The sequence below is a fragment of the Histomonas meleagridis genome, assembly GCF_020186115.1.
Source record: "Histomonas meleagridis strain 2922-C6/04-10x chromosome Unknown contig_44, whole genome shotgun sequence".
NCBI classification, from domain to species: domain Eukaryota; phylum Parabasalia; order Tritrichomonadida; family Dientamoebidae; genus Histomonas; species Histomonas meleagridis.
Genome location: NW_027150887.1, coordinates 750317 through 762634, shown reverse-complemented (window position 1 = coordinate 762634; position 12318 = coordinate 750317). Strand labels below are relative to the sequence as shown.

Below are 12318 nucleotides of genomic sequence, written 5' to 3'. Positions count from 1 at the left end.
TGATTTATTTCGTTAAAAAATTGTCATTTGAGAATATATTTTTAAATTTAATAAATGATAAAATGAAAGTCGTCTCACAGAAATCATTGTTGTTATTAGAGTCATTGTTTGATGTGAATGGTTTAAGAAATGTTTTGTGTAAAATGAAAGATGTGATTGGTATAAATGAATTTGCTGCAATATGTTTTAAGGTGTTGGATAAAATTAATAGAATTAATGTGAATGAAAAAAATATCGAATTGTTAATGGAAATGAATAATTTATTAGGTGATGAAATTGGATTTCATGAAAAGTTGGAATTGTTGTTACTAAACGTGATAGATGAAAATAATCATGTCTGTAGAAAATTGGCAGCAGAGAAAATTGTTACATTGCTTAAGAAATAAATATTTATAACTAAAAATGTTTTGAATCTGAATTACTTCATCCTTAAATTCCATTGTATATTATGATATTATTCATATAAATCATCTAACAAATTATTGTCTTATTACTCGTTGAAGCTTTTATGAATGTTCATACATTTTCATTTGAATTTAATCGATTACTTATAAAAACTTTAATGTATTTCGACGAATACTTTTCAAAAATATTTTGAAATAGCTTCGAAAGATGCACATTTCTTTAAAGAAATTTAAACCATCCTGAATAAAATAGAACACTAAAAAGAAAATGCACAATATAACTATAAATATGATCAAAGCTTTTGTTATATTATGAATATTGATTTAATGGTAATGTTAACATATACTTAGCTTGAAAATTGTTGATATTTTTTTTTATTTAATATTAAATGTGATAGATTTTTAGATATCCAAAAATTTCACAGCTTTTGAACATTTGTGATATCTATTTCTCTTTCTGTTCAAGTAATATAACTATTTCTATACAACCATTTTCAGATGCTAAAATAAATGCTGTTTTAAATAATTTATATAATTTCCAAATATTATTTTGAAATACAAAATTATTAAAAAAAAATTTTAAATCAAACAAAATAATACCTTTAATATTAACATCAAATCCTTTATCACATATATATTTAAATAGTTAAATATTTCCTGATTTTGAAGACAGCACTATAATATCATTTGGGATATGAAATTTTAGGAGAAAATTTTTAACAAGATATATATTTCCAATTTTTGCTGATTTATTAACACTGGAATCATTATCATATCCCTTCTCTTCTAAAATAGTAAGAATTTTGTAATTTCCTTTTCAACCTTGAAACCTCCGTTTCTTGAAACACATAAACACTCCAATTCCTTAATCTTTTTTCATTTAAATCTTCTTCTAATTTATTTTCATCGACATATAAAAACATCGTTATGATGGAATTTAATTGCAGTTTCACATGCTTTGTGAAATGATGATGATTTTGTTCATATAAATGAATGATTTCTTCATTTTCACCTGCAATTGCTTATGTACATTCAGGATTTACTTTTACGCGGTTAATATTTAAATATTTAAAACATTGAATAGATCCAAAAAATGCTGCATAATCAATTGATGAAACATAATGATTAATAAACGAGCATCTTTCATAAAGTAATGGTTCAATTGTTTGATTAAAATCAAATTTTTCTTGTGATGATATTTCTTGAAGTTTTTCTAATTCATCATTTCGAATTATTTTCGCAATTTCATTTGGATTAACTCCTTCTTCAATATATTTCTTATGAAGCTCCCAATCATTTTGAGAAAGTTCTTTATAATTTTCAATAAAATTTTTTTCTACAAGATCTTCATAATAATAATTTTTATGGGTTTTGTGTATCCAATGATTGAAATAATGTGTTATCAATTAGGGAGTTTTCAATCATTTTCTCGATTAGATAATTTGTTTCATTTGTGATTTGCGAAATGTATTTAGCAAAAATTTTAATGATATCAGGATTATTTTTGTTTATTTCTTCTTCCTTATTTCTAATTAATTCTAAATAGTTTAGGTACGCATCATTTCAACCCTTTTGAGCAAAATATGCAGAATAAACAATATTACAAAATTATATGAATATGGGAAGTTTGAATCGAATAATTTTATTGTTTGTTGAGCTCAACATAGGGTTTGAATCATTCTTTCATTAATATCCTTAATTTATATAAAAATATGTGGAATGTTTTACTGGTGATAATGTATCACCATATGAAACGATAAATATTAAAAATATACATGGTATAAAAATCAAAAAATTATTACGAATAATTCGATTAGAATTAAATATTTATTTTTTTCGCTTAAAATTTATTTTCATAATTTTATATTCCAAAATAATATTAGGAAATTATTTAAATTGATTTAGACAGCATTTATTTGGGCATCTTTAAATTATCATACAAAAATAGTTAAATTACTTCATGAACAAGAAGGAATTGATATTAATGCTAAAGATATTTATTTGTTTTATTTAAAATTTATTTTAATAATTTGATATTTCAAAATAATATTTGGAAATTATTCAAATTATAAAATACAGCACTTATTTTAGCATCTTCAAATGATTATACAGAAATAGTTGGTATAATTAAAAAGAAAAACTATAGATTGTTTTAATAAAAATAATGAAGATGAAATTATTTTAATAAATTATTCAATACCTACATATTATTAAAAATATTAAAAATTTAGTAAAATTTATGTTTTTCGAAAAACATTTTTCCAATTTAGGAGACCGTTAAGATTTGATTTGTAAAGTATTTAATTGATAAATTTAATGAACCGTTTTCCTCCAAAACCTGCAACCCCAGACAATTGGCACAAAATAACACATACAACAACACAACAAAATTCGATTGGAGAAGAAATCCAAAAAGCTCCTGCAAAATCGACTATAATTCTTCCACCAGGAGATTATTATGAAAACCTCGAAATTAAAAAAGATATTCATCTTGTTGGAGAAGGTTCAACAATAATTAATGCTCTTCCCTCTGGAGACCCAATTACTATTGATGGTGCTAATGTTTTTCTTGAACATCTCACAATTCAAACAGGAAACTCTCAATGTGCATCTCCAATTAATCTCATAGGCGGCACAATTATAGTAGAAAAGTGTAACATAATCTCTTCATTTATGCCAGCAATAACAATACATAAAGAAGGACGTCTTTATTTTAACGAGTGTACAATCACATCCAACATGATGCCAATCATCTACACGAACAACTCAATTAAAATAGAATTCCAAAAATGCACAATTTCTGCACCCAAATCTATTGGAATTGTTGCAACAAATTTCTCTCAAGTTCGTTTTGTAGAGTCAAAAATTACCGGTTGCGGAGATAGTGGCATTGTTGTGATGAACTCAGCATCACTTAGTGTTGATAAATCGGTGATTGAAAATAATGCCGGAGATGCAATTGAATTAAATACTGATTCTTTGTCAAACACAATTCTCAATACAACTATAACTAACCATGAAAGCGGTTCAGCCATAAATTGTTCTGGGAAAGGAAGACTTCGAATAGAGAAATGTAAAATTAGCAAATGTGTTTCAGGATTTTTTGGTTCAAATGAATTTAATATCAATTCTACACAATGTGAGATACTTGATATGATATCTTCCGCTCTTATTTATGCGATTAAAAAGAGTGTTATTAATTTAAATGGCGATATCTTATCTGGAAAATGTCTTTCTGGCATAATTTCAGATCATCAATCATCTGTTAAATGTGAGCAAGTTACACTTTCTGATATTGAAACAACAGGTGCTTTTGTTTCTGGGAATTCGCTCTTGAAAATGAACAAATGCAAAGTGGAAAACATCGGCCAAATAGCAATTGAATCGACAGAGGCATCAACCATTGAAATAACAGATACAGACATAGAAAAAGTTGGTAAAATTGGGGTGCTCCTAGACAAGAATTCAAAAGGTTTGTTAGCAAATACAAAAATTTGTAAATGTGGAGAAACTTGTGTCTATATCAATGATAACCAATTAAAAACAGAATTATTGGATTGCTCTTTTGAAGGAAGTACTTATGGTGGAAGATTGAAGGACTCAATTGAATGTGAAATTTCAAAATGTAAATTTAAAAATAATTCAAAAAATGGCTTTGAAACAAAAGGAAATGCAAACATTCATTTTAATGAATGCGAATTCAGTAATAATAAAGAAATTGGATTTTTTGCGACTGAAGATACATTATCTGTTTTCAAAAGTTGCAATTTTGATTCAAACGAAAAAGCAAATATTAAAATAGGAGAAAATAGTAAATGCAAAATTAACAATTGCGATATATCTAATAGTAAATGCGGAATTTGCTTCAAGAAAGAAAGTAATGGAAAAGTGATGAATTGCAAAATTCATAATTCAACATGCGGGATAAAAATAAAGAAAGGTGCTTCACCAGAAATAGATAACATTGATTATGGTGATAATAAAATGGATGAAGTGCGTGTGTAAAAGAACTTTAACAAAAATATTTTATTTTTATTTGACACAATTATTTTTTCTCAAAAAAATTGGCATCTAATAAAATGGGTTCTGTTGCGTTTGGGATTTTCAACTTTATAACAATATCATTAGGAACAATAGTAACAATAACATTGTTCATCACAGGAATCCTTTGTTCTATTTATGGATTAATTCAGTTTTCAATCGAAAATCGGATTTTCTTCAAACGTTTATGTCGTTTTATTGGAATGTTAGTTGTTATTTTCGGGTTGTTGCTCCCACTTAGAGACATTTCTTTTATAGGAACACTTTTATGTTTTTGGTGGGGATCAATTTTATTCCATCTAATCAAGAAATATGAATTATATCAAGGAATTGCATCTATTGTTTGTAACATATTGTTTTGGATGTACAATTTCAGTCATCAACGTAGAGTTTCATTTATGCAAAACTTAGGTGATTTAATTCTCTTCGTTTTTCTTCCATCTGTTTTTGTTTTAGTTTGTTTATCACGTCAAAGTGCTCTCCTTGATATCACAGAAGGGTCATCCATACCGCTTGATAGGTGGATATCAAAGTTAGGAAACTTCATCAAAACAGTCACAGCACCAAAATATAACTAAACACATTATTATGTATAATTTTTCATTTGAAGATAATGAACATACTCATGTAACTTTTTATTTTAAGGGAGTGAACATACTCATGTAATTTTTCATTTGAAGTTATTGAGCATGCTCATGTAACTTTTAAGTTTTTTTAATAATAAAACAATTTTTACAATATTTATTGGTGCATAATTCGTCTGTAACAAGAACACACAGGCAAATTGTACGAAATATTTTGAAATTTATTGAATGAATGGCCTAACTATTGCTTCAAATTCTTTTTTCTTTGCTTCAATAACATTTATTTCTGCTCCCTGATTCTTATCAGTCCATTTAATTGTTTTCTGAATCACATTTCTTATATTCTTTATTTCCGCACTTTCATTGTTTGGATATTTCTTCATAATTTTCTTTCTCGCGGCATAAACGAAATTTTCAAACGAATTCATTGCCAAAACCTTTTTCGCGAACTCTTCGTCATTAGCTCTAAGTTGTTCCGCCTTTTTAATCATTTGTTGGACCTTTTCTTCTGAAAGCCTTCCTTTTTCATTTAGAATCACCATATCCTTTTGATTGTCTCTATTCTTTTCTTTGACTTTCACAGTTAAAATTCCATTTTGATCGATGCTAAATGTTGTTTCGACTTTAGTTTTTCCTCTTAAATCTTTTTTCAGATTTAAAATGGAAAACTCACCGAGCACATTATTTTCTGATGCTTGAGTTCTTTCTCCTTCCAAAATTTTGAAATGAATTCCTGTCTGATTATCTTCTGATGTTGTATATATTCGAAACGCTTCATAAGGAATTGGAGTATTCCTTGGAATTAATACATCAGTGTAATTACCTATTAATTCAATGCCAAGTGATAATGGCGTGACATCAATTAATACAACTCCGGAACCTTCTTCAGCATTAATCGCGGCGCCATAAGCAACAGCTTCATCTGGATTAACAAGACGACATGGCTCTTTACCATCGAAATATTCGGTGAGCAACGTTTTGATTCGTGGAATTTTTGATGAACCTCCGACAAGTACGATATCATCGATTTTAGATTTATCAATTTTTGCAAGATCGATAACAAGTGATACAGTTTCAAGAGTCTTTTCAAAAAGATCTTCATTTAAACATTCAAAGGCAGCACGAGATATCGTTTCTTCGAAATTGATGTTATTGTATAATGATTGAACTCGGACTGGAGCTGATTTATACATAGAAAGAATGATTTTTGCATTCTCACAAGCAGCCATTAATAAACCACAAGAACGCTTACTTTCTCTAAAGTCACAACCATATTTATCCACAAAAATGTCAGCAAAAAAATTAAACATATTATTATCAAAGTCTCTCCCTCCTAAATGTGTATCACCTGCAGTTGCTAATACTTTATAATCATTACCATTAACATGGACAATAGATACATCAAATGTACCGCCTCCTAAATCATAAACTAAAATATTTCTTTCCCCTTCAAAATGTTGTTTTTGGCCATATGCTATCGCAGCTGCTGTTGGTTCATTAATAACACGTAATACATTTAAACCTGCAATACGTCCAGCTGCTTGAGTAGATGCACGTTGGCTATCATTGAAATTTGCTGGGACTGTAATAACTGCATCAGTGACTTCTGTTTTTAAGTAATTTTCTGCAATTTTTTTGATTTTCTCTAAAATCATCGCTGATATCTCTTCAGGAGAAAATAAATTAACCTCACCATTTGTTTCGACTTTGATCATTGGACGATTGTTAGCATCTGGAACAACTTTGAATGGCCAATTTTTCTTATCAAATTGAACTTCTTTATCATCAAATTTTCGCCCTATAAGGCGCTTAACATCGAAAATTGTACTCTCTGGATAAAAGGGTTCAGCATACTTTGCTTCTGAACCAACAAGCCTTTGATCGCTCGTAAAAGAAACTACCGATGGAGTAGTACTATGACCTTCATCATTTTGTATAATTTCAACTTCACCATTCCTATATATGCCTACACAACTATATGTTGTTCCAAGGTCTATTCCTATTGCAGCCATAAAAAAAAAATAATTTAAAAATGCCAATATAACCATCGTTCAATGCTTTGAAAAAGTTATAAAATAACGGTTATCGACCGTTAATTTAAAGTAAGAAACAAACTTTATTAAAAACTTTTTTCTGCTTTGTATTATACAATATAGCAGTTATTAGAGCAGAATCTTGATTATATCAATTATTATAAGCAGTACAAAAACAATTGCGATTGGATTCTTTTCCCATGATTCATCTTCTGATAATTTAAAGAATTTTTCTTTTTCGATTGGAATTTTCTCCTTTTCGTCAATTTCGTTTTCACCATTGTCTTCAATCATTCTCACAAGTTTGACTGTTTTCATGTTATTCTTGACAATATCATATTCTTGATTAGTTTCAAACTTGCCAGGCGGAACTATAGGATATGTACCAGGATGCCTTCTCTTTTTCCTTGGGTTCTTCCTCTTTGGCTTTATGAATTGTAGCGGTTCAATTTTATTTGAAATCGAAGTTGTCGGTTCCTCCTCTTCAAAGACAAATGTTGATGTTTTTGCGGATGAAAAATTGGTACGCTTCACGAAATCATCTGGAACTTGACACGAGATTTGAGAAGGAAATAGAGTCAAATAGTAATCGTTAACATCAGTTTTCTCTTTTTCTTCTTTTTGATTTGAGTCATTATTCTCAAGTTCTTTGGAATGTTTTGGTTTAGTTCGAATCTCATTTAGAATGCTGTTGAAAATTAACGGCTGCTTGCTAATAAACCGCCATTTTTCAGAGCGTTTGAACACGATTTCAATCGAACCGTCGGCGGTTTCATCGTTGATGGATTCAATCTCGTCAACAAGCCCCTCATAGTTAGGCTCGGTAAACTTAAGCGGTGTGAACACGTAAATCATGTAAGGAGAAAAGAAGACTGTTTTGGGAACCATTTTTGGCCATTTTTTCCCATCAAAACGACTGAATTTAAGATTTTCTCCATATCCACATTGACATCCATCACTTGCTGCCTTGGAAACATATATGGTTTCGGCTTGTTCTGGTGTAAGGTCTCCATATATTTCCATAAATCTACAAACTGAATTAATCAATGCATCATCTTTCTTAAGCATTTGTGGTATGTAAAGTGATATATTGTTACGGACAAAGTCTGGCGTCGCATTTGCTTTTGATTGTTTGGATACAAGTTGTAATGCAGCTAGATCAGCCCATACTTTCGATGTGTAAAAAGAAAGTCCACGAGCAACAGCAAATTGACAATTCCGTATAAGGTATTCACGGAAATCATGTTGATGAAGGCTAGAAATATCTTCCAAATAAACTCTTCGGATTAAAACTAAGCTATCAAAAAACCAACCTTGAGAAAACAAAGGAAACATATGTGATAGAACTTGATACCTTTTATCTTTTGTTTGAAAAGCAAGAACATATCTTTCTGGATATGAATCAACCATTTCATTAATTATAGCTATAACTGGTGTCGATATATCGATCTGTTTCTGAAGGAGTTCACTTTCAGTGGTAATTACTGATATTGTTACAAATTGTGGGAAAATGACAATATCACAATTTTTATCTTCAGAGATACTTTCAATTTCTTGTGACTTTAGGAGTATTTCGTTTTTATGTAATAAAATGAATTCTTTTTGGTTGAATTGATCTATTGTACTTTCGATAATTTTTACTAGATCCTCAACTTTTGAAGTACTCAGCATGGTAATCTTTTGGGTTGTTTGGCTCTCTCCATGATTTGTTGGATATGTTAGGAAAACTTTGGTTTTCTTGCCCCGCAACTGTCTAATGCCATATAAACCTTACAAATTCAAAAATTGAATTATTGACCGATGCTTTCATGATGGAAATGATAGCGAACAACATGATTATAATATAAATTCAAAATGCATAACAATCATGTAATAGAGTAGCTATGTATTTTTACCAATTCTTTTAATTATTCATTCTATCAATGTGTGAAATGAGTGAGGCCTTATGTGACTTGTTTTGTTACATTTTCTCAATTCCCGAAGTCTCGAAAGGAATGTGTTTACAAATGTGTTAATGGATATGAGCTGGTAACATGTGTATTTGAAATTAAAAAAAAAAATTAATTGAAGTTGCTTTTTAAGAATCATTCTTATTTATTTATCTCTTTTTAGTGTTTTCTATATCTTTCTGCTGGAACTTTTGGATTACTTTTTCATTATTTCGTGCAAGCATAAGAGCAGTTTTAAATAATATAAATAATTTCCAAATATTATTTGAAAATTTTAAATTGTTAAATTAAAATTTAAATAAAATTATTATATATTTTGAGCATTGATATTGATTCCTTCTTGTTCAAGCAAAAATTCAACCACTTCTTCTTGATTACGACAAGCTGCTAACATAAGTGCTGTCTCAAATATTTTGAAAAATTTCCAAACATTATCCAAAAACATCAAATTATCAAAACATATGTTAAATAAGACAAATTAATATTTTTAGCATTAATATCAATTCCTTCGTGTTCAATAAGTAAATCGCCTGAATGTGTAAATTCACCATCAGCATATTGAATTACTGTAAAAAATATTTCAAATAATTTCCAAATATTATTTAAAAACATCAAAAAGTTCATATATACAGCAAACAGAAAAATTGAACATTCTTATTTTGGGAATTTTTTCCGTGTTCAATAAGTATCCGAACTATTTCTAATTGGCCATGACTAGATGCTTCCATAAGTGCATTATTTCCAAATGTTATCATAAAACAATAAATAATTAAAACAAATTTTAAATAAAATTTTGATATATTTTGTATATTAATACTAATTCTTTCTTGTGCAAGAAGATATTCAACTACTTTTACCTGACCATTACGAGATGCAGTGATAAGTGCTGTATTAAATATTATAAATAATTTCCAAATATTACATGAAAATATAAAATTATTTGATCAAATCTCAATCAAAATAAAATAACATTTTTAGCATTAATATCAATTAAGTTTTGATGAAGTAATAATTTAACGATTTCTAAATGTCCATATGCAGCTGCTGAAACAAGAGCATTATTAAATATCATGAATAAATTACGAATATTATGTTGAATTTTCAAATTATTAAATTAAATATATTTGGTATCAACATCAACTCCTTTAAATTTAATAAATGTTTCAATTATTTCTATATAACCCTTTGCAGATGCTGAAACAAGTGCTGTTTGAAATAATATAAATAATTCCCAAATACTATTTTGAAATCTGAAATTGATAAAATATATTTTACATAAAACAAATAAATATTTTTTAAATAAATATCAGTTCCTTTTAGCCCAAGAAGTAATTTAACTATATCATTTTTACCATTTTGACATGCATACATAAGTGCTGTGTTAAATAATTTGAATAATTTCCAAACATTATTTTGAAATAGTAAATTATTAAAACATAAATCAAATAAAACATATAAATATCTTTAGCATTAAGATTAATTCCTTTTTGTTCAATAAGTACTTTAGCTATTTCTATATAACCTTTAATTGCTGCGTTCATAAGTAATGTTTTAAATTTTTTGATTAATTTCCAAATATTATTTTTAATCATCAATTAATTTAAATAAACTATAAATATAATAATTTAACTTTATCATTTATATTAACATTAATTCCTTTTTGATTAATGAGTAACATAACTATATTTGAATGACCATTTAGAACTGCGTATTTAAATGCTGTTTTAAATATTGTGAAAAATTTCCAAATTTTGTTTTGAAATATCAAATTGTTAAAATAAAAATTAAATAAAGATAATAAATATCTTTAACATTAATATTGATTCCTTTATGGTTAAGAAGCATTTGAACAATCTCTGTATAACCATTCATAGATGCAAGAATAAGTGCTGTTTTAAATGCAATGAATAATTTCCAAATAATGTTTTGAAACATTAAATTATTAGAATATATTTCAAATAAAATGAATAAATATCTTTTGTGTTAATTTTGATTTTCTTTTGTTCAAGAAGTAATTGTACTATTCCTGTATAACCTTTTTCAGATGCATAAATAAGTGCTGTTCTAAATGTAATGAATAATTATCAAATAATATCTTGAAACAAAAAATTATTAAAATAAATTCTAAATAAAATAAAAAAATATCTTTAGCATTAATATCGATTTTTTGGCGTTCAATAAGTAATTTAGCTATTTCTGTATATCCTTTATGAGATACGAAAATAAGTAGTGTTTGAAATGTTATGAATGATTTCCAAATATTATTTTGAAACATTAAATTATTAAAACAAATATGAAACAAAACAAATTAATATCAATATAATTAATTTCAATTCTTTTTTGTTCAAAAAGTAATTTAACTATTTCTGTATTTCCTTTATGACATGCATAAACAAGAGCTGACTCTTCGATATAAAAAAAATTCCATATATTATTTTGAAATATAAAATTATTATACTAAACAATAAACAAAAGGAATAAATATCTTTAGCATCAATATCAATTTCTTTTCGTTTAAGAAGTAATTTAACTATTTCGATATAACCTTTTTCAGATGCATACATGAGTACAGTTTTAAGTATACCAAATAATTTCCAAATGTTACATTGAAATTGAAAATTATTTAAATAAATAATATTTTTGCCATTAATATTAATTTCTTTCTGTGCAAGAAATAATTTAGCTATTTCGATATAGCCATTTTCAATAGCTTCCATAAGATATGTTATAAATATTATAAATATTCATTAATTATTACCAAAAAACATTAAATTAGAAAAATTAATATAAAGCTAAAAGTATGAATCCTTTCAGCATTTATATCAATTCCTTTAATTTTAATAAACATTTCAACTATATCTGCATAACCTTTATTCAATGCAATGTCAACTGCTTTTCTAAATATATAAAATAATTTTCAAAAATTATTTTGAAATATAAAATTATTAAAATATATTCTATATAAAAAAAATAAATATCTGTAATATTAATATTAATTCCTATTTGTTCAAGTAGTATTGCAACAATTTTTGTATAATCTTTTTCTACTGCAATCATAAGTGGTGTATGAAATAATTTTACTAATTTCCAAAAATTATTTTGAAATATCATTTTATTTAAATAAATTCTTAATAAATTAAATAAATATCTTGTACATTAACATCAACACCTTCATGTTTAAGAATGAGTTCAACTATTTCTATATAATTTTTTTCTACTGCAATCATAAGTGGTGTTTTAAATATTATAAATATTTTCTATATATAATTATGAAATATCATATTATAGAAATTAATTACAAAGAAGA

The 12318-nt window shown here is 26.9% G+C and overlaps 3 protein-coding genes across 3 annotated transcripts; 1 reads left to right on the top strand and 2 right to left on the bottom strand.

Annotated features, from left to right (window-relative positions):
• Positions 1 to 2720: 2720 nt before the first annotated feature.
• GO595_006538 (AAA family ATPase) lies at positions 2721 to 5023 on the top strand (the record flags this gene model as incomplete). The annotated part of the gene is made up of 2 exons (XM_067919902.1): positions 2721 to 3851; positions 4754 to 5023. 2 exons carry the CDS (start codon positions 2721 to 2723, stop codon positions 5021 to 5023), a joined length of 1401 nt encoding a protein of 466 aa, XP_067773416.1.
• Positions 5024 to 5250: 227 nt separating this feature from the next.
• On the bottom strand, positions 5251 to 7041 carry GO595_006537 (cytoplasmic heat shock protein 70; the record flags this gene model as incomplete). The annotated part of the gene is made up of 1 exon (XM_067919901.1): positions 5251 to 7041. One exon carries the CDS (start codon positions 7039 to 7041, stop codon positions 5251 to 5253), a length of 1791 nt encoding a protein of 596 aa, XP_067773415.1.
• A 150-nt stretch (positions 7042 to 7191) lies between these two features.
• GO595_006536 (uncharacterized protein) lies at positions 7192 to 8472 on the bottom strand (the record flags this gene model as incomplete). Its single annotated transcript, XM_067919900.1, has 1 exon — positions 7192 to 8472. One exon carries the CDS (start codon positions 8470 to 8472, stop codon positions 7192 to 7194), a length of 1281 nt encoding a protein of 426 aa, XP_067773414.1.
• Positions 8473 to 12318: the final 3846 nt, after the last annotated feature.